This window comes from Hyperolius riggenbachi, chromosome 4 (assembly GCF_040937935.1).
Source record: "Hyperolius riggenbachi isolate aHypRig1 chromosome 4, aHypRig1.pri, whole genome shotgun sequence".
NCBI lineage: Eukaryota > Metazoa > Chordata > Amphibia > Anura > Hyperoliidae > Hyperolius > Hyperolius riggenbachi.
In genome coordinates this window covers 306,644,967-306,668,741 of record NC_090649.1, presented here as the reverse complement: position 1 = coordinate 306,668,741, position 23,775 = coordinate 306,644,967, and the positions used below count along the sequence as shown (strand labels likewise).

Below are 23,775 nucleotides of genomic sequence, written 5' to 3'. Positions count from 1 at the left end.
TTCATTACAAGGAGGAGGATGAATAGAGGGTTTGCAGGTTACAGTGTCATGCTATCACTTGACAAAGAGCGGTTTATCTGTTGGCAATTGTCCGTTGTGTGGGCAGATTAGGCTGCAAAAGAGGCGTAACCCATATCTTGAAGAGGTCTTCAGCCATCTATATGCAGCTAAGAGCTATGAAAACTATTGAACTATGAATACTATTGAACTATAATTACATCCATGAGGCTTTCAGGTGTTTTTGGCTATGTTTTGTTCAAGTGAATAAAAACCGTCTTTTTTAAAGCCCCGTCTACACGAGGCGATCCGGCGGCTCGATTTACCTCCGGATCACCTCTTCCACGTCCCCGCTCGCCACGCATGGGCCGGATTCGATCTGCCCTCCTCCCCGCCCGGCGCCGCTTATCTTCCGCTCGATTCCCTGCCATTGTCCCCTCGTGGGGAACGAGCAGGGAATCGGCGGTGGCAAGATCCGACCTGTCGGATCTTATCAATCGAGCCGCATCAGCGGATTGATTGATAAGTAACATTGCTTCGTGTAGACGGGGCTTAAGACACGGCCGGTGCTGGTCATCAATTCTTTTTTGAATGTATCCATAGAGATACATTAGCAGCAGCGCTTTGCTGATTGCTGTGTTGATAAGAAACAGAAGTTCCTTATTATGTAATTACCAAGGCATTAGTGACATAGCCAGCTTAAAGAAAACCTGAACTGAAAATGAAAAGTCAAAATCAACATGCACAAGTCATACTTACCTCCCGTGTACTCTACTTATCAATCTCTTTTTCCTCTCCTGCGTCCTGTTCGTCCACTATGATCATGGATTTTCTCTGTCCTCCATTTTGAAAATGGCCACTACCCCATAACAGCTTTCTGGTCAGCACACAGTTAAACTGTAACATCGCCCACTTGAGCCATAGGGAAACATGGACACATCAGTTTTCCTCTTAGCTATAACTGACAGCAACTGATATATTTCAGATCTGACAAAATATTGTCAGAACTGGAAGGGATTATTGTCAGAAGAAAATGGTGAGCTTCTGAGAGGAACTGATGGCAAGGTAACTATGTAATGTTCATTTGAAGTTACCTCGTGTTTATTTTAAATAATTTTACTCAGTACAGGTTCCCTTTAATGTCTGGAAGCATTTATTTATAGCTGTTAATTGACACTGCTTGTGATGTTTATTTTAACAACTCAAGTGAATGTTTTCAAACCATTCATTTGTCTTAAACCATTGACTAGGAACAACATGACATAAATCTTGCCTTTTTCTTGCAGGTAGTTTTAGCCCAGTTGGACAACCACTTACTCGAACACCATCAGTCCGATTGCAGATGGTAAGACAGTTTGTTTACATTATACACAACACTAGTATGAGATGACCATAGACATTGAAGCACTTCAGATGCTATTTCCCATCGACAAAATGATCAGATCTGTGAAAAAAATGCACAACTAGGGACAGAGCCCAAGCTAAAACTCAATTTCTGTCTTGAAACAGATCGGACATGCTGAAAAATATTGATTAAAATACTGGCTGTCATACCATTTATTTCTGATCGATATTCAATCTGAAAAAGGTTTGGTGATCTGATTGGAATTTGAAAAAAAATCCCACGCATGTCTACACTAGCTTGTCAGATCTGAATATTATCTGACCGCTCACTCAAATAGGCTCTGAAGTGAAAATTTCAGGGTGTGTACCAAGCTTAAGGAGTACCCAAGCAGAAGCTCGGGTACAAAATTAGATACTTGCCTAAAGGGAGGGAAGCCTCAGGATCCTATTGATGCTTTCCTCCCTGCTTTGCTGTCCCCTGTCGCTAAGCATGGCCCACCCCCAGTTAGCGATAATGCATTGTCGCTAATCATATCGGGGCCACGCAGCTCTTCTTCCTCCAGTGTGTCCGTGCAATAGTGGACTCGCTTCAGAAGAAAGAGCTGTGTGGCCCTAATGTGGAGAGTGGCCACGCTCAACAATGGGGTGCTTCAAATCAGTGTGGGAAGCCTCAATAGGATCCTGAGGCTTCACTCTTTTAAGGTATGGCTCTGATTTTGATCCTGAGCTTTGGCTCGGGATCACTTTAAAGAAGCAGTCCCATGCTCACTTTAAAGCAGTTCCTTGCTTTTCCTGGCGAACATACTTTCAGTCAAGTAAGTGATTTATGCTATTGTTTCGGGCCTCCCATTGCTTTTCTGTATATCCAAGTTGCTAATTTCTGACCTCAAAAGTCTATCCTACTATTTCAGTGCTAGGAATAATGACTGAAATTCACATTTTGTAAAATGTCATTAGCAAAATGTGAAACAGTGTGTAAGCTGGCTGCACACACAATTCCCCATCTCATTTTTAAATGTTGCTCTATAAGTAGTCGACCATTATGTTTCGTATGCAACACTATCAGAAAGTAAAGTGTTTACCTTTGAACCTGCTAAGTAAGTTACCGGTAGTCCTCGGTGATTAATCACCATGACATAACTGCAGCTTCATCTGTCAGTCTGAACATGCAAACTTTAGAGTACCACTAAATGGACATTTGTAATTCCTCAGCGTCAAATAAACCATGGAAATGTGCCTTAATAGCAAATCAGGTTGACTAGGCTTTAAACTTCTTGTCCATTGACAGTTATACGATGAGAAGTATGAAAGATCTGGCCATCAGTCCTCCTTAGGAAATTCCCTGACTACTTACATGTTAATTTTTTTTTTAATTTAACATAAAAACATAAAAGGTTTATGAGCAAGTTGCTAGGTAACCAGTCAGGATACCACAGACTGCTGTAGGTAGCTGCTCCATTTGTCTTGAAAAGTTAGCCCTGATGTTCTGATGGCTGAACATGTGCACATACAGTACATGCACAGATAACAAAACAAGGTATTATTTGCAGTCCCACAAAATCAGTAAAAATCCTGGGAAAAGAGCATTTTAACTTCTGTTTGTATTCCAAAATGCCACCGTAATTATTGCCATAATGCTTCCAGAAGAAATTGCTATTCCTACATACAGAAGTTTGACTGCAGTTTGCATTGGGTGTAATATAAGGCATGCTCCAGGGCTGCTAAGGACATCACAGTTCCAAAACTGAACTTTGGAACTATTTGGTAGATGACATACATGTCACAGCTACCAATATATTGTGATTAGCAAAGTGTGTAGCAACGTACAAGAAACAAAGTGGGAGAGAACTCTGCCCTTGTGAGCTTACAATATAAATAATTAGGGGGGAAAAAAACAAGCGGTGGGGCAGTACATAAGGCGTGTATGTACAGACGGTGCAGATTTAGATTATGTTCAGGAATTTAGAATAACTTGGTCAGAGAGTAAACAGTGATTTTCCAGGTTAGTTTGTATGGTTTCTGCAAAAGGGAATTTTAAGGGTGCGTCTGAAGGCTTGGAGAATTATGGATGTGTTTAGGAAAATAATTAAAGAGGAAAGGCTCATGAGAGGTCTTGTATCTGTCAATGCCAAAAGGATTCCAAAGAACATAAGAAGATCAAGTACAGAGCACAGGTTGCAGCCGAGGTGGTATCTGGAAGCTTGGGAGGAGATGGTAACGAACACCAGGCCTTTAGTTTGTACCACCGCTAACCAAGAAAATGGTGTGGGTACTAGGAGCAAATTTTGCACAAAGTACTCCTCTCCTTCAGTTACAACTTTAGTTGCCAGCCTGACACTATTTGCTGAACAGGCTGCGTTAGAAATCAGCAATATGCAATTCTTTATATACTCCGTACAGACTGGCGGGTTGAATTATATAGAGTAGTAGTAGCACATTGCATTATAAAGATAGTCCTGCTGCTTTGACTTCTGCTTGATATAAAAGACTATAGAAAGTTCCTTTGTTGTCTTTAAAAGACCCTGTCAACTTTGGGTAAAACCAATGACCTTTACTTTTTAGGCTGTGTTCTCACTTGAGCTGAGAATGGGCATTTTTTGTCTATTTTTTGCAGGGCCGGATATCTGGCTATAGGCCATGGCCTAGGGTGCCAGATTTCATGGCCAAATAAGGGCCAGCTAAGCCTCAGTAATGTCTGTCAAGTAGTGCAAGTCCATCTGCAGCCGCTCTGCTTTAATAAGTTTCAAGTTTACACTTGCAAATAGGCTTGCTGTGGCCACCGGCGGTTACGGACTCCCCCCTCTCTCTCCGTAGTAGCCAGAAGCTTCCCCCTTCCTCCCCACGGCAGCAGCCACCACTGCCTGTGTCACTTACCTCCCGCTCATATTCTGCGCCGAAGGTTCCTCTTCCGCTCTGCATCCGTCAGCCACTGCTTTGCAGCTTTCCTCTCCAGCCAGCATCTCCCACATGTGACATGCCGGTTATGTGCCGGTGTGTCACATGTATGAGATGCCGGCAGGAGAGGAGGTATAGTGGAAGGAGGAAGCTTTGGCGCTGGATACGAGCTGGTGGGGGGGAAAGCTTCTGGCTACCTGGGAGGGGGAGGAAGCATCTAGCTACCTAAGAGGGATTGGGGGAGAGGCATCTGGCTTGCTATGGGGAAGGGCGGAAGCATCTGGCTACCTGGGAGGGGTGGGGAGAGAGGCAATTCACTAGCTATGGGGTAAGGAGGGGGGAGAAGCATCTGGCTACATATAGGGAGGGAAGGGGAGAGGCATCTGGCTAGCTATGGGGGAGGGAGGAAGATGCATCTGGCTACCTATAGGGGAGGGGCAGGGAGAAACATCTGGCTACCTATGGGGGAGCATTTGGCCCACCTATAGATGGTGGGTATAGATAAGCTTCTGCCTACCTAGAGAGAAGGGAGGAATAAGCATCTGGCTACATTTACTGCAGGGGGAGGGGGGGGGGGTAACGTCTGCCTAATAATACTGCAAGGGGGGGGGGGGGGGAACATCCGACTACCTATACAGAAGTAGGGGGGTCATCTGACTACTTAAAATAAAAAGGGGGTTGTTGGTTGCGATGATGTTGGTCAGGGACGGCGGTGACAGTTGGCCTTGGGAGGTAAAAAGTACAATGGTTCTTCGCTCATCGCAAAACTGACAGTGAACGGATCCCATTTTATAACTAAGGGGCCATTCACACTTGTCACTCTGCAATCTATCCGTTGTGGTAATCGGGCTGCACTTCTGTGCAGGCCGCAATAATCCCTGAAAAAGACTGATTCATTCCTCATATCGCCTATAGTGGTAACGCATCTACCTCGAGCTCCATCTGGACCACAGTGGACCATCTGAGTGGACACTACACTGTTCGCTCCTGCTGGCTGCACGTGGTCCGACGGCAGATGGGAACCGAGCATAAATGACGTTTTATCTGTTTTGTTTTGGTTTGTTTTACTAGCACATCAGATAGTATAAGATATGCAGCAACTGTGACATTTTCCACATAATTTCATTAGAACTTTTAGATTACCACAATGACTATTAGAAGAGTTACTAATATCATATGTAATGTAGATTGAAAAGGGCATATCTTTGTTTGTTATCGTATAGCACATGTAGCAAGCAAACACACAGAAAGGCCTAGTGGTAACCAGTGCAGCACTTCCCTGCAACTTTTATTGCCACCTGCATCCCTTCCTTCTTCCCATAGCCAATGTTGCATTCCCCCCTTGCTAGGAGCAGCGGCTGAGATCTCCATCCCCACTGGTTATAGCTGTACTCTCTAAACACATATGCACAGGCCTGCTAACTTTAGTGAATGGGAGTCTTGACTACCAGAAGTAGAAGGATATGCTGCAATCCTAGCCAGGAATTAGAGGAGGGCATCTGGCAGTGAGGAGAAGGGTGCATAAAGCAATTCCTATGGGAAAAAAAGTAACAAGGAGTGCTAATATTTGCAGCGCAGATTTGAAGTACTCAATACAAGCCCTACTATTTACTTACTTTAACGGGAGACGGGGGTTCATAGGACTTTAAAAAAACACTATCACGAAAAATTTTAAAAATTAAAATACATGTTAACACATACAGATAAGTATTATTCTGCCAGAGTAAAATGAGCCACAAATTACTTTTCTCCTATGTTGTCACTTTCAGTAGGTAGTAGAAATTTAAGCGAACCAAGAGGTTTTGGGCTAGTCCATCTCTTCATGGGGATTCTCAGCATAGCATTTATTCTTTATAAAGACACTCCCTGAAAAGGAATTTATACAAAGATAATGGACAGCCTCCCTACTCACTGCACACTTTTTGGCAGTTGGACAGAAAAACTGTTACTTACTAAGTGATTTGAAAATAAAGAAAACCCTGAGAATCCCTCTTGGGGAGATGGACTAGCCCAAAACCTCTTGGTTCGCTTAGATTTCTACTACCTACTGAAAGTGACAACATAGGAGAAAAGTAATTTGTGGCTCATTTTACTCTGGCAGAATAATACTTATCTGTACTCAAAGCTAGTTAGATTTACATTTCTCAAACTAGTTAGATTTAGATGTATACTACCTAGTGTAATTGACAGCAGCGTAGGAGAAAAGTAATTTATGGTTTATTTACTCTGGAAGAAACGTACTTCTTATTTGTATGTGTTTACATGTATTTGAAATTGTATGATTTTCGTGAAAGTAGACCTATAAGCAGGGGAGTTTCTAGGCTAAATTGCACCCAGGGCAAGGGTGTAAAAATTGCGCTCTCTTCCCCCCCACCCCTGTGGACTCGTGAACCTTTAGGGCCTGAGCCCACTAACGCAGTTGTGTCCGCTTTTCAGTTAAACATCAATGTTACAGATGCTGAAAAGTGGACACAAGCGGACACAACTGCGTTAGTGGGCTCAGGCACTGACAGCCTGCAGATACCGCTACAGGAGATCAGGTGTCATCACGCGGTGGTGACGCGATGATGACTTCATGTCTGACACAGGCAGTCCAGGAGGAGTCAAGGAAGGTGATCACGCTAGTAATTTTCTTCCATTTAGCTGCACCGCACGTCACCACCAGCTCCATAACAGGTATGTTCTTTTGACTGCGCCCCCCTTCTTCTAGTTGCCAGGCTGCGCCCAGGGTGGTCTCCCTGCCCGCACTGCCCAAGGAACGGCCCTGCCTGTAAGTCTCTAGAAGCACTGCATTCTGGTTGGTATTCACACACTTGATTACCGGATCTGAACTTTTAGATGATAGCTCATCACTGCTAAATTATCTTCTTTGCTGATAATTAGTATATAGACATTCATGCTCATGTTGCCCTGAATTGTAGGAGAATCCAGCAACGCCTGTTATTGTAGGGGGACTGAAGCTGTAACTTGGAAGAATGTCAGCTGCCCTGAGAGTATCTTGTAGTCATAATTTTCTGTAGAGGCCAGTATGCCAGCATTACCTATTAATATTAGAAAAGATTTCTGTGCTGTTGCAGCACCTTATGAGTCAAATGAAATAGACCTGGGGGGATCTGTGCCATGAGGAAATACAGACACACCCTGCCTAAAATGAAAAAGCCCTTAATTTCACAAAGCAAACAGAACTCGTTAATAGTAACCTTGGCTATTGGTGAATACGTGGGCAGGAAGGAATTAGAGAAGCAAAACTTGTTTTCTGAAAACACCTGTTCCTAGAGTATAATGTGTGCCAATCAAAATAAAAATGTCTACCTGTTGTGTCGTATTCTACAACAAAGACAGCTGGGTAGCATGTATCTTAATCCCTAGTGTGAAAACAGCATAACATTGCTTACTCTTTAATACTGAACAGGTCAATAAGCTGAACATATTTGTGTTTATTTGTTAAAGAATTTTACCCTTTCAGGACCTGAGCAGTTTTTGCTTCTATGATTTAGCATTTTTTTTTCTCTTTTTCCTTAATGTTATATTAAATTCTTAAAGCGGAACTGTAGAGTGAAAATAAACACATTGTTTCACTTACCTGGGGCTTCCCCAAGCCCCCAGCAGCAGTAGTCCTGTCCCGCGCCGCTTCTTGACGAGCCTCCGTTCTCCCGCCGCCAGCTACTTTCGGTTTCGCCGCCGGGCCACTGCAACTGCGCGCCTCTGGCCACGTGTATCATTTCTTCGCGTTCCCCACTATTGCAGAGGGGAACACGAAGAAAGGATACGCTTGGCAGGGCTGCGCTGGCATAGACTTATAAGTCGAGGTTCGGGACAGAGCGGTGGCGGGAGAACAGAGACTCGGGCAGGACCGGCATGGGACAGGACAGCTGCTGGGGGCTTAGGGAAGCCCCAGGTAAGTGAAACAATGTGTTTATTTTCAATCTACAGTTCCGCTTTAACAATAGTTATGAAATATTTTGGCCTGGCCAAATACACTTTTCAGTATAAGGTCTGGGTCACTCTATGCTGGACCAGTCAGAGCCAGTAGCTTAGCCAGTGCACTGTAACTGCTCCAGTGGTCTGCGGGAGCTGCTCACACTGTTTGCAGAGTGAAAGCATGTCATATCCTTGTATATGGCAAAGCATCTTCTACGTGCTGATTATCGTGCAGGTTGGTAATGCCCCTTGCAATATCACAATGGACACTCCTGTATCTGGAGTAAATGGACTATGTTGAATAAGCCAGTAGGAAAGCATGAGTTTGCCTTACATATTTGTTGGTCTGATGTCGCCCACTCAAAAAACAGTCCAACAGTCGACCTAGTGTTATCTGATGTTTAGCTTTTGTCAATTATAATTGTCATTCCATCTCTCTCATGCATATTTAATTGAGCTTTGTATATCATGAACCATACAGTGCATGGGGTCATTTTACGCTTTTACGCTCTCGATGGATCTTTAAAGGACCACTATTGTGAAAATTGTAAAATTGAAGGTATGTGTAAACATATACAAATAAGAAGTACATTTCTCCCAGAGTAAAATGTACTATAAATTACTTTTCTCATTTGTTGCTGTGACTTACAGTAGGCTGTACAAATCTAACAAAACCGACAGGCTTTGGAACAGCTCATCTCCTCATGCGGGGTTATCAGTGTTTTATTTATTTTCAAAAGAGCTTGGTGAATCGCAGTTGCTCCATCCAACTGCCAAAAACGTGTTCAGGCATGCAGGGAGATTGGCTAGCATATCTGTATAAATCCTTTGCAGGGAGTATCTTTATAATGAATAAAGGCCATGCTGAGAATCCCCCATGAGGAGTTGAGTTGGCCTAAAACCTCCCGGTTCTGTCAGATTTCTTTTACCTACTGTAAGTTACAGCAACATAGGAGAAAACTAATTAATGGCTCATTTTACTCAGGAAGAAAAATACTTCGTCTTGGTATGTGTTTAAGGCATGTGTGCCTTTGTTCTACTGGGCAGTCATGGACCTTACTCAGGCATTGTGACATGCCTGTTGCCCAATGTGTCCATGGCTGCATTCGCATACTGAAGATACCTACTGTATGTAAGGCAGTGTCTTTTCCAAAATGACAAAATTGGGCAACAGACATGTCCCAATTTAAATAAAAAAAATAAAAAAAAGATTGTGTGATAGATCAAAGTAACAATGCTCATTACAGACCCTGCTAACTGCTTCCCCCTGTCAGCTGCAACCCCTCATGACAGACCTCTCATCACAAGGCCTCCAGGAGAAGACTGCCTCTCAAAACAGACCTCCAGTTGCAATACACCCCCCCCCCCCCCCCCCCCGCCTCAGTTACAGACCCCAGTGAGAAACCGCATCCCAAGTAGCAGACAGCACCTCCATGACAGACTCTATAGAGACCATTACCGCTATTTGTGTGTTTGGGCTCCCAAATTTAGCTTTACTGCCGCTAATCAAGGTTTTTATCATTGGTACCTATGGCAACGCCTTTCTTCCACGCCTCTGGCACCCAATTTTCCTGTTTCGCCTTTCCCACCTTTATTTCTAAATATTTTATTGTTCCCTGGGATATTTAAACTCCTGGGGATGCGGTTGGGAGACTACTTTTTTGTATGATTTTTTTTTTTTTTAATCCTTGCTCCATCCAAATTCCTGATATAATCTAGTTTTTTAGAAACCTGTTTCTCTAGTTCCTGTCATCACACCTGCTTTCTTAGTTTAGAAAATGCTTGCAAATTGTTCCGTGGTTATGTTATAGACCCATGCGCCTGGTACTTTATAGATTCAGTTAGATTTAGAAAGAGCTATATCCCGTTTTCATTTTTACTAAGTACTTCCCACTTAACAGTGGCAAAGTCCTGTATACCACATTGCACACTTTTAATATGTCTATGAGTACACCCATATTTGTTGTAGTACAGCCAGGAGTTTTCTGATATCGCCACTGCTGCATTCCATCTTGTGAGGCCCACTCTGTTTTTTGTATTACTTTCTGCATGAATTGGGCTAATCTGTCCGACGTTAGTTTTGTTAATTTTTTAAATCCTGCTTTATTAATGATATGTATATGTATTGTATTAAGGGATCCTTCTCTTCTTATGGGTAGAATCACTGTTTGGAGTATTTTATACAACTGAGAAGCCTTCAGGGCTTTTTTAATTAATGGCTTGCTAAAGATTTTATATGTGAGACCTCTTGTCCCTTAATGTGTACATTAAGGACTTCCAACTCTAGTTTAGTTTTAAATCTGTTTTCCAAGCAACATTATGCTGGGAATACAAAATGAGTTTTTTCAGCAGATTTTCTGGTAAATCGATTTTCCAATCGTTTTTCTGATCGATTTCCATTCACTTCTACGAGAAAATCTATCAGAAAAACGATCGAAATCAGATCGGACCTGTCGGAAATTATCTATTGAGCCATCTGTCTGCCAAAAAAACTTGTGGTGTATTCCCAGCATTATGCTGTTTTGCAGTGAAAACCTTATTAGCAGACATGACCCTCACACCTCTTTAATGTTTATTTTAACGTGAACCCGAGATTAGAGTTATCTGGAGGCTGCCAAGCTTCTAACCTTTGGAAGGGACCCTGAGCAGTAGATAAAAATGAAATCTGTACTTACCTGGGGCTTCCTCCAGCCCACCGTAGGCCACAAGGTCCCCCGGCGGCGTCCCGGCTTCTCTCCCGATCCCGCTGGCGACTTCATTACCAGTGACACCCGAGCCGTGCGCCGGCCCAACACTTTCTGAACAGTGACGCACTGTGTCATTACGCCGGCCGGCGTGACAGTCCTGCGCATGTGCAATTTTCTAACTGAACCGGGCAGTACTTTTTGATCTTTTGGCATCAGTAGTGTCTGAATCACCTGAAACTAGCATGTGGCTAATCCAGTCAGACTTCAGTCAGAAACGTCTCCTCTGCATGCTGGTTCAGGTTCTATGGCTAGAAGTATTAGAGACACAGGATCATGGGCACAGCCAGGCAAGTTGAATTGTTTAACCACTTGAGGACCTAGGGCTTTACCCCCCTTAAGGACCGGCCACTTTTTTTCCATTCAGACCACTGCAGCTTTCACGGTTTATTGCTCGCTCATACAACCTACCACCTAAATGAATTTTGGCTCCTTTTCTTGTCACTAATAAAGCTTTCTTTTGGTGCTATTTGATTGCTCCTGCGATTTTTACTTTTTATTATATTCATCAAAAAAGACATGAATTTTGGCAAAAAAATGATTTTTTTAACTTTCTGTGCTGACATCTTTCAAATAAAGTAAAATTTCTGTATACATGCAGCGCGAAAAATGTGGACAAACATGTTTTTGATTAAAAAAAACCCATTCAGCGTATATTTATTGGTTTGGGTAAAAGTTATAGCGTTTACAAACTATGGTGCAAAAAGTGAATTTTCCCATTTTTAAGCATCTATGACTTTTCTGACCACCTGACATGTTTCATGAGGGGCTAGAATTCCAGGATAGTATAAATACCCCCCAAATGACCCCATTTTGGAAAGAAGACATCCCAAAGTATTCACTGAGAGGCATAGTGAGTTCATAGAAGATATTAATTTTTGTCACAAGTAAGCGGAAAGTGACACTTTGTGACAAAAAAAAAAAAAAGTTTCCATTTCTTCTAACTTGCGACAAAAAAAAATGAAATCTGCCACGGACTCACCATGCCCCTCTCTGAATACCTTGAAGTGTCTACTTTCCAAAATGGGGTCATTTGTGGGGTGTGTTTACTGTCCTCGCATTTTGGGGGGTGCTAATTTGTAAGCACCCCTGTAAAGCCTAAAGGTGCTCATTGTACATTGGGCCCCTTAGCGCAGTTAGGCTGCAAAAAAGTGCCACACATGTGGTATTGCCGTACTCAGGAGAAGTAGTATGTTGTGTTTTGGGGTGTATTTTTACACATACCCATGCTGGGTTGGAGAAATACCTCTGTAAATGACAATCTTTTGATTTTTTTTACACACAATTGTCCGTTTACAGAGATATTTCTCCCACCCAGCATGGGTATGTGTAAAAATACACCCCAAAACACATTGTACTACTTCTCCCGAGTACGGCGATACCACATGTGTGGCACTTTTTTGCACCCTAACTGCGCTAAGGGGCCCAAAGTCCAGTGAGTACCTTTAGGATTTCACAGGTCATTTTGAGAAATTTCGTTTCAAGACTACTCCTCACGGTTTAGGGCCCCTAAAATGCCAGGACAGTATAGGAACCCCACAAATGACCCCATTTTATAAAGAAGACACCCCAAGGTATTCCGTTAGTAGTACGGTGAGTTCATAGAAGATTTTATTTTTTGTCACAAGTTAGCGGAAAATGACACTTTGTGAAAAAAACCAATAAAAATCAATTTCCGCTAACTTGTGACAAAAAATAAAATCTTCTATGAACTCACTGTACTACTAACAGAATACCTTGGGGTGTCTTCTTTCTAAAATGGAGTCATTTGTGGGGTTCCTATACTGTCCTGGCGTTTTAGGGGCCCTAAACCGTGAGGAGTAGTCTTGAAACTAAATTTCTCAAAATGACCTGTGAAATCCTAAAGGTACTCATTGGACTTTGGGCCCCTTAGCGCAGTTAGGGTGCAAAAAAGTGCCACACATGTGGTATCGCCGTACTCGGGAGAAGTAGTACAATGTGTTTTGGGGTGTATTTTTACACATACCCATGTTGGGTGGGAGAAATAACTCTGTAAATGGACAATTGTGTGTAAAAAAATCAAAAGATTGTCATTTACAGAGGTATTTCTCCCACCCAGCATGGGTATGTGTAAAAATACACCCCAAAACACATTATACTACTTCTCCTGAGTACGGCGATACCACATGTGTGACACTTTTTTGCAGCCTAGGTGCGCTAAGGGGCCCAAAGTCCTAATCACAGGTCATTTTGAGGCATTTGTTTTCTAGACTACTCCTCACGGTTTAGGGCCCCCAAAATGCCAGGGCAGTATAGGAACCCCACAAGTGACCCCATTTTAGAAAGAAGACACCCCAAGGTATTCCGTTAGGTGTATGGCGAGTTCATAGAAGATTTTATTTTTTGTCACAAGCTAGTGAAAAATGACACTTTGTGAAAAAAAACCAAAAATCAATTTCCGCTAACTTTTGACAAAAAATAAAATCTTCTATGAACTCGTCATACACCTAACAGAATACATTGGGGTGTCTTTTTTTCTAAAATGGGGTCAGTTTGTGGGGTTCCTATACCGCCCTGGCATTTTACGGGCCCAAAACCGTGAGTAGTCTGGAAACCAAATGTCTCAAAATGACTGTTCAGGGGTATAAGCATCTGAAAATTTTGATGACAGGTGGTCTATGAGGGGGCGAATTTTGTGGAACCGGACATAAGCAGGGTGGCCTTTTAGATGACAGGTTGTATTGGGCCTGATCTGATGGATAGGAGTGCTAGGGGGTGACAGGAGGTGATTGATGGGTGTCTCAGGGGGTGGTTAGAGGGGAAAATAGATGCAATCAATGCACTGGGGAGGTGATCGGAAGGGGGTCTGAGGGGGATCTGAGGGTTTGGCCAAGTGATCAGGAGCCCACACGGGGCAAATTAGGGCCTGATCTGATGGGTAGGTGTGCTAGGGGGTGACAGGAGGTGATTGATGGGTGTCTCAAGGTGTGATTAGAGGGGGGAATAGATGCAAGCAATGCACTGGCGAGGTGATCAGGGCTGGGGCATGAGGGCATTCTGAGGGTGTGGGCGGGTGATTGAGTGCCCTAGGGGCAGATAGGGGTCTAATCTGATAGGTAGTAGTGACAGGGGGTGATTGATGGGTAATTAGTGGGTGTTTAGGGTAGAGAACAGATATAAACACTGCACTTGGGAGGTGATCTGACGTCGGATCTGCGGGCGAACTATTGGTGTGGGTGGGTGATCAGATTGCCCACAAGGGGCAGGTTAGGGGCTGATTGATGAGTGGCAGTGATAGGGGGTGATTGATGGGTGGCAGTGACAGGGGGTGATTGATGGGTGATCAGTGGTTTATTACAGGGAAGGACAGATGTAAATAATGCCCTGACGAATTGATAAGGGGGGGGGGTCTGAGGGCAATCTGAGCGTGTAGGCGGGTGATTGGGTGCCGGCAAGGGGCAGATTAGGGTCTGATCTGATGGGTAACAGTGACAGGTGGTGATAGGGGGTGATTGATGGGTAATTAGTGGGTGATTAGAGGAGACAATAGATGTAAACGCTGCGCTTGGGTGGTGATCTGATGTCTGATCTGCGGGCGATCTATTGGTGTGGGTGGGTGATCAGATTGCCCGCAAGGGGCAGGTTAGCGGCTGATTGATGGGTGGCAGTAACAGGGGGTGATTGATGGGTGGCAGTGACAGGGGGTGATTGATGGGTGATTGACAGGTGATCAGTGGGTTATTACAGGGAAGGACAGATGTAAATAATGCCCTGGCGAATTGATAAGGGGGGGTCTGAGGGCAATCTGAGCGTGTAGGCGGGTGATTGGGGGCCCGCAAGGGGCAGATTAGGGTCTGATCTGATGGGTAACAGTGACAGGTGGTGATAGGGGGGGATTGATGGGTAATTAGTGGGTGTTTAGAGGAGAGAATAGATGTAAACACTGCGCTTGGGTGGTGATCTGATGTCGGATCTGCGGGCGATCTATCGGTGTGGGTGGGTGATCAGATTGCCCGCAAGGGGCAGGTTAGAGGCTGATTGATGGGTGGCAGTGACAGGGGGTGATTGATGGGTGATTGACAGGTGATTGGCAGGTGATCAGGGGGGATAGATGCATACAGTACACAGGGGGTGGGGGGTCTGGGGAGAATCTGAGGGGTGGGGGGGTGATCAGGAGGGGGCAGTGGGCAGGGGGGGGAGATAAAAAAAAATAGCGTTGACAGATAGTGACAGGGAGTGATTGATGGGTGATTAGGGGGGTGATTGGGTGCAAACAGGGGTCTGGGGGGTGGGCAGGGGGGGGGTCTGAGGGGTGCTGTGGGCGATCAGGGGGCAGGGGGGGGGGAGAAATCAGTGTGCTTGGGTGCAGACTAGGGTGGCTGCAGCCTGCCCTGGTGGTCCCTCGGACACTGGGACCACCAGGGCAGGAGGCAGCCTGTATAATACACTTTGTAAACATTACAAAGTGTATTATACACTTTGTATGCGGCGATCGCGGGGTTAACATCCCGCCGGCGCTTCCGTATGGCCGGCGGGATGTTGCGGCGGGTGAGCGGTGACAGGCGCCGGCGGAGAATCGCGTCACGGATGACGCGATCGCTCCGCCCATGCCCCTACAAGGACTGCCGCCTTTGGCCATGAGCTGGTCCTTGCGGGGTCCACTTCCCGGCCGCCTCTGTGCCTTAGGCGGTCGGGAAGTGGTTAAAGGGAAATAAATATGGCAGCCTCCATACTACTTTCCCTTTAAGTCATCTTAATGATATTGGCTTACAGCCTTTTTCTGATGCCAAATGTATACTGTAAGTAGTGCTCTCTAAGATTCTGGACAGTGTACAGGATGTATGGTCTGCACTGAAGAATGTATTACTATATAGTGAAAGCTTACTCTTTCAGTGTTTTAAAGTTGGCCAATAAATGGCATTGTTCTGAATTCCCTCTTTCTGCATTTGTTGGAAGGGTGCAGTTTCATGAACATAGACGTACAGCATTTCTTTAACACATATAATTGTGTAAGTCTTTTTCTAACCAAATGCCATTAAACATTATCATTCAACTCCAGCCTGCGTTTGATTGTAATTTTGATCGAATGCAGGCCGGAATTTGCTCATCATGTTTTTGGCATATTTAAAAGTCCATTAAACAGGAATGGACAGATTAGCTCCATGTGGATCATTAATTAAATACCTGAACATCCTGCAAAGTGAAATTGCTGATGCATGTTAGCTCCACACAACTTACAAAATAAAGTAAGTACAAAAAAAATCTTAATTGTATATCTTTTTATTTGCCTTTATAGATTAATACAGAAGCAAAGATTTCCTCTTTAAAAGTAGAAGCTGATAGCGGACTACCAATTCAGGAAACGGTAAGTAACCTTGATCGTACGGCAACCTTAATCACCATCAATGGAGTCAGTAAGACTTATATTTTTTTGTTATGGAGAGGTATCCATGTGAACTACTACCTGTGTAACTCCCCAACACACTGCAGCACTACAATGCTAATAGTCCTTTACTTATTACTAGTTTACAAATTAAAGCCAAATGCAGTCCCCAACTTTTTTTGTTTTATGTTTAGGGAGGTGGGGTTGGGATGCTGCTTTTGCCCATGTTGAGAATCTACCCCTACCTCCATTTCCTGTACTTTTGCCCATTAGGGCTCTGATTCCAGTGTCTGGATCCTGCCAGCCACTGGGAGAGGAAGTAGGACATGACAATAAAGTGACAGAATGCATTGGACCGACTGCAGCGCGGCACTCTATCAGCTTGATTAGTGTTAGGCGTAAGTGAATGGGAGTAAGGGTAAAGCCTGAAAATGTATTCCAGTTCCTATATGACAAAGGGTATTTCGAGGCAATTTCACATTTCATATGTTTTAGTTGTATGTACAGACAGTCTGGCACTAAGTGGATTATTGGTGTAATACGACACAGATTACTGGACTGGTGATACAGCATAATATAATGCAGAGACTACTTAATTATTAGGTAATGGTTTTCCCTTAACGTTCTTAGCACAAAAGCATATTAAATCTCTTGAGGTTTGGAGTTTACATATAAAGGGCTGTGCAGAGTGCCTGCTCGGGCCCCCTGTTCGCTACAGCAGCACTATGGAGAAAATCCACCAGGTATTTTCTAGCAGTGGAGACAAGTGGCCCTGTTCACTTGTATTTAACATGGCTTCTCCTCCTTGTGTTCCACCCCAGGCAGCAGCAGTGATGAGCTATATCCACCAAATCCAATTGTCACCACCTAAAACAACCCTTCATATTTCACCCTTTTAATATAAGGGCTTTGTCAGGGGTGTATACAATAAATTCAAAATAATTATTATTGCACTAATTGCTCAGCTGGCCATTTTGAAGTTTCAAAGGGAATTCAGTTTCCTTCACTGGCTACTGCAACTCTGGTTTTCAGCATTTCTCATGCTTCTTCAAACTATGTTGAGCAAGCAACACATCTTGGAGCCTCAACCCACTTGAAAGCTTTTCCTGGGAGAGGCTATCCTAATTTTGCATACCTACCTTGTGCCTTGTTGCTGTGCTCAGTGATGCCATGGCGTATGATTCTATGACTTGTGACATGAACCTGTCTTCTACAACCTTACCTGTGTATCAAAGTTTGGCTGTACCTCACCCAGTTTTAAGCCTCTAAAGCCCCTGATTTGGTTCAGTTAATGACTGATTCAACCTACATATAAAACGATCATTAGCACCTGTTTGGTATAATTGGTGAATTATACACCTGATTATAATCCTACAAAATCCTTAACTTTGTGTCTGTACCTATATAATATTTGATGCTCTTTTAAAGGCAAACGGTAATGACATCAACTATTGATTTGATTAAGATTTTTCTTCTGTTAGCTAACCTTGCACTCTGTAGCTTAAATCAAATAAACAATGAGCATTTATATGTGTGAGAGCATTTTTTCATACCGGTCTAAATGTTTTGCACAGTAAATATATTGAAAATTGATATAATTGTGTATATATACACTTATACACACATACACAGGCATGCAGTTTTTTTTGCGTGTAGCATATTGCTTCATATTATATGTGTTAAACCATTTTTTAGGTTTCCCACAGTCCACTGCCGTCTGGCTCATGCTGTGTTCCCACCATCTTGATCCCTTTAGTAAAAGTTTACAAAGCCTCAGCTTTTACCAAGGTAGAACTTTGGTTTCAGCTGTGTTACTGTGAGAGGAAGTAAATGCTCAGTCCTTTGTTTGTGGCACTGATGTGATAAAGCTGTGGTGGTCTTATCTCTCTTGTAGGTTGTGGCTCTGTATGACTACACTGCACATCGATCAGATGAGCTAAGCCTTCATCGCAGTGACATTATCCATGTGTTATACAAAGATAATGACAATTGGTGGTTTGGCATTCTTCAGAATGGACAGCAAGGTTATTTTCCAGCAAATTATGTGGCAGCAGAAAGTAAGTTCATGTATCCTTCCAATACAGGTTATTCACGAGTTTAACTGATCATTTGTCTCTGAGAAAGCTGCAGCACTGAATGATTTACATAAGGTATCAACTCCCTTTTGTTTTTCAGCTGCTCATGATGATCTCCCTACAACATCTAGGTCCCATTATCCCGATTCCCAGTCCCAGGACCTTATTAGCACAGATGGGCCTGACCAAAGTTTACTCAGGGTAAATGGCAATGTTGGCATTATCCAACTGATTTAAGAATTATAAGAAATATTTGTTATCACTATCTTAGTAAAACATATTTTCATGATGTTCTTTGAGTTGGTACCAAATGTCCTTTGTGAAAGATAAGCTAATTGTAAGTCGTAGATGTGTCTTAAAGGGAATTTTAAGTCAAATTAAAGTAGCCAGCTACTTACCAGTGGCTTCTTCCATCCTCCTGAAGTCCTCCCTGATCCCTCGCTGTCATTCTGCATTCCCCCGGTGTCCCCTTCCATGAGCTGAACGACTCAGCTAGTCGCTAGCCGCATGCCTTCTCGGTCGCGCTTCCATGGCTGGGAGCATTATGCGCAGTAGCAATTTTTACTTGCTGCAACAGAGCAGAATGCTCACAGTGCCATGCATGAAACTTTCGGAGGCGGACATCGGCTATACGAAGCAGAGTGGAATGTCAGTGATGGACCAGGAGGACTTCAGGGGACTGAAAGTGAGAAAACTAGCTGTTAAAAAAAATCCTTTAAGCCAGTCTAGATGTATTCCTCCCCCATAAAAGGCAAAAAGGTGTGATTTGCTTGGCTCCACCCACTGCACTGAAATGATGATTTTGGGTGCTTCATTTTAGTCAAATACAGTACTTTTTAGAATTTTTAGTTGCTAACGTAATTGGGTACCCTGTATTGGTTCTAGGATTTATAATTTAGCTCTGTGGTTTTTCACTGCCTTTCTGGTACCCAACCCATGTTCACCATATTTCTCTACAAGTTTTGATTTTAAAGAGAATCTGTATTGTTAAAATCGCACAAAAGTAAACATACCAGTGCGTTAGGGGACATCTCCTATTACCCTCTGTCACAATTTCGCCGCTCCTCGCCGCATTAAAAGTGGTTAAAAACAGTTTTAAAAAGTTTGTTTATAAACAAACAAAATGGCCACCAAAACAGGAAGTAGGTTGATGTACAGTATGTCCACACATAGAAAATACAACCATACACAAGCAGGCTGTATACACCCTTCCTTTTGAATCTCAAGAGATCATTTGTGTGTTTCTTTCTCCCTGCAGTTCTCATGCACTGAAGTTTCAGCCTGCTCTTTTTTCTCCTGCAAACAGCTTTGCCCTTGTCTGTAATTCTTCAGTATGTGAAAGCCCAGCCAGCTCAGAGGACGATTTATCCAGCTTGTAAAAGATAAGAGAGAAGAGAGAAGCTGATCTAATGTAAATAATACACAGGCAGTGTGCAGAGAGGGGCCTGAAAGGGGGAGTTCATAGCAGAACCACAACACTGAAGAACTTGGCAGCCTTCCAGACACAGGCTGACAAGTCTGACAAGGGAAAGATACATTGATTTATTACAGAGACTGTGATAGCAGAAAGTGCTGCAGTAAGCCAGAACACATTAGAATAGCTTTTGGAACTTGTAGGATGATAAAAAACAGGATGCAATTTTTGTTACGGAGTCTCTTTAAGTAAGATCTCCTAATCTATCAATTAGAGAGGAAGTATAGTGGTTTTTGTCTCTTTTGAAGTTTTTACTGAAGCTAGATCTTAAGTCTCAGATCTTGGTTAATTACAGTAGAATCCCTTTAGGCTACTTGCACACCAAGACGTAGCGTTAGGTGCTACGTTAAGGTCGCATAACGTGCACCTAACGCAAGGCCTGGTGCTCTTCGATGTGGACATCAGAGTGAGCCACGTTGTGCAGCTCACTCTGGCGTCTGTGATGCGCACTCTTGGACGCATGTGGCATCACGGCATCACTTTCGGCAGAACGTGCAGCGTTACATGTAACTCAACGTGGGCTGTGTGAACAGCCCACTTGTGTTACATTGCTGTGCGTTGGGGGAGCGTTACAGGCGCACTAACGTGCGCCTGTAACGTCTTAGTGTGTAAGCAGTCTAAAAGTAAACTTCATGGGACCTGGCCAAGCAGTTTATCAGAATTTGTCATACATTGTATAATACAGATGAATGGCTGGGACCTGGGGACAGAATTTACTATAGCCAGAGGTTTACTATATCAGAGTTTACTACCATTAGATTTTACTTTTGGGAACCAAAAACAGTTTGTTAATTTTTTATTGAATTTAGAGGTTAACAGTTAATCAGTTGCATGCTGGGGGTTATTTTTAGCTATAATATATTCCTCCTCTTCCCTTTATCTCCCTGCCTAGCTGCTTAGCTGAAACATGATCCTCTGCTCACTTGTGTTTACAAGCAAGGCTGAGGTGACTCAGAGATTGGAGTAGAAAAGAAAACAAAAAGTTAGAAGAAATGACATCAGTATTTAGCCTCAAACTGTGGGCAAAATACATGGTTCCCACCAGGAACAGAATTCTCTTAATTTACTAGATAGAAGATACAATTTCAAAAAATTCATTGTAATCAAAACGTGGACAGTACAATACATGTGTTCTATAAGTAGATAAATACTTGATCTACTTACATATGTGTTTTTTCTCCTGGCATAGTATGGCTAATCCTCCTGCTTTAACCACTTAATGACCAGCCCTGTTTTGTATGATCTGTGCTGGGTGGGCTCTTCAGCCCCCAGCACAGATCAGGTGGCAGGCAGGGCGATCAGACTTCCCCCCCCCCCCTTTATTTCCCACTAGGGGAATGTCCTGTTGGGGGGGGGGGTCTGATCACCGCCGCCTAGTTGTGCCTAGCGGGAGGCGCCTCAAAGCCCCCCTCCGCAGCGATATTCCCCTTTCCCTCCCCCTTCTCAATATAGAGGCGGTACAGGACAGCAATCCGTCCTGTACCGACTCAGATAGGCTTTAGCCTATCAGATGGCGGCGATCCCCGGGCCCCTCTCTGTAAACTGACAGGAAACGGCCGCTCGTTCGTTTCCATGGAAACACAAGTGGAACCAGCCGCCGCCGATCTAGGGCGGCTGGTCGTTAAGTGGTTAAGATGTTTCTGTTCCTGAGGTTTAAAGCCTTTCAAAACCCAATATTGAGCAAGGCACACTGAATATAAGTGATGATGGAAAAGCAAAATTGCTAACAAAAGGTAAGTTTCAAGGACAAGCTATGATTTGACCTCCCTGGCAGGATGTTTTTTTCACGATTTTAGGGGCTAAAAGTGGTACAATTTTCCATGTGATTTTTAGACCCTAAAAGCATGCAAAAAAAACTCATACCCTTCAGAGAGATCTGCAGCAGCCCTGCATATTACTTACCTCCCCGGGATCCAGTGTTGCAGTTCTTTCTCCTTTCCTCTGGGTGGTGTTCTACCCCTATGTGAGATTGCTGTCTGTCGTCATGTAACGAACGGTGATCTCACCTGAGGGATTGAGAGTTTCTGAGGACTGGAGGCTCTCTAAGTTTCAAATCTTTCTGTATCATGTACATCTCAAAAGCTTCAAGTCTTTCCTTTTTTTGGACTCCGCTCCACACAGCAAGATGGACCAAATGTAGGATTTAGATGCTCTCAATCCTGATTTTAGACTGAGATCTCTAGATGCCACTCGACTTTTAACAAAAGCTAACCTTATTACCGTATTTCAATCCTTCTTATTAGTCTCTGTGATTAATTGCCAAAGATATAAGAAGTGTAAATACCATACTAGATTCTCAAGTAAATGTCAAATACATACTGGGTTAGCAATACTTTAAAAAAATATATATCTCTAATATAATTTTCTCTGTCAAAGGCATAGCAACTTTCAAATTAAAGTATATTTCATGTATGAAAGGACTGCTCAAGGGGATAAGAATCCTCCTACCCAACTGCAAACACCTACTCATAGTTCATAAATTTGGTTTGTCTGGCAAAACAGGTTTTTAATTGAATAAACAAATATGACAATATTGAAATTACAGTTCAACTTTAACATGAGTTTTCTATAGGGTAAGTGAAATTACAAAGCACCTTTAAGACTCTATAATAAAAATGATTTCCTAAGTTTTTCTTATATTTTTGGTGTGCCTGTATTTATATAGTTTGATATGGGTGTTGTAAAGTAATGAATAAGTGAGTGTTGTAATATTGTAAAGTAATGGATAGTGTTAGAATGAAAGTGTATGGATTGCAATTGTATGGTTGTACAATTTCTCATATTAAAGGTGCATGTACACGCCTGAGTACTGTCACTTACCGGGACAGTGTGAGGCAGTGTACTTTATAGGCTAGCTTGTATACTGTTACTGTAGAGTGGAACAATGCACAATTCTTGACGAAGCAAGAAGATTAAGGAAGAGAACAATGGTCTCGCCCTGCACTTGTCCTGGATGATCCTGCACTCCGGCTCTGTCTGCAATGCACTGGGGAGGTTAGAGGCTGCCATACACTCCACAGTGACAACCCCAATTGAGAACCATTTAGTATATGTACGAAGCTTTATTCTTCTCTCTGCTAGTTTCTCCCATAGTATAAAACAGAGTATATTTGTCATATAAAATATCTCTAAATTCAAAATCACATCTGCTTTAATGGATAACTGTAACAAGGTCACTAGTGACACGTGACCTCCGTTTGAGGGTTGGATCGCAAGCTGCTTGCAGCTGACATACTGGCATACAACTGAATGTTGTAGTTTGACACTTAATGGGTTTTTTTTATTTTGGGTGTGACTTATCTGTCCACCAGTTGGCATTCTTGAAAAAAAAAAGATGCTAGCAGCGGTAATCTCGATCCTGGCACGGGGTAGCTGCCAAGAGGTATAGGGACGTAGCGAAACGGCGGTTATAACTCCCCTCCCCTGGAATCTGGACGCTCGCTTCATAGGGAAAGGGATTGAGAGGGAGAGGTAGACAAAGATTTGACCTGGCGAGAAATGTTGAAAAATTGACTTCCTTGACATATGCAGAATGCTTCAGAGAAGCACAAAACCGAATGTGATAGAGATTTATGGCATCCCAACCTCCTAGAAGGAGAACACGCATGAGAGGTTGATTTGCTTCTGCCCAAAATTTACCCTGGACAGGTGTAGGCACTTCAGATTGTGAATTCCTCCGAGGGACAAATGGTGACATAAATTGGCCACCACTGAAGCCTATCTGGAGGAGTATTCTCGTCCTGATAGGGGCCACTAAAGTCTCATCCAGTGCTTTAAGTGGCAGCACATGCGTAGGGCCGCAGCCCTGCGCACCCCAGCGGTTTTTCCATTTTGGCGATTGGTGAAGGGAAGCAAGGCTTCCCAGAACCAATCACAGTGCCTGTAATGAATGGACATAACCCCGATCATGGGCCATGTCCATTCATAAGAATGAACATGAATGAAAAACAAAACCTAACAAAACACTTCCTGGTAAACCGG

The 23,775-nt window shown here is 43.3% G+C and overlaps 1 protein-coding gene across 5 annotated transcripts in view; it reads left to right on the top strand.

Annotated features, from left to right (window-relative positions):
- AHI1 (Abelson helper integration site 1) overlaps positions 1–23,775 on the top strand; it is a 359,799-nt gene that overhangs the window by 208,884 nt on the left and 127,140 nt on the right. For all 5 annotated transcript variants that reach the window (XM_068231620.1, XM_068231621.1, XM_068231622.1 and 2 more), the window contains 4 exons: positions 1,284–1,342; positions 16,159–16,227; positions 18,140–18,302; positions 18,421–18,521. In XM_068231620.1, the coding sequence (XP_068087721.1) occupies positions 1,284–1,342; positions 16,159–16,227; positions 18,140–18,302; positions 18,421–18,521 (392 nt within the window). The remainder of the gene's footprint in view (positions 1–1,283; positions 1,343–16,158; positions 16,228–18,139; positions 18,303–18,420; positions 18,522–23,775) is intronic.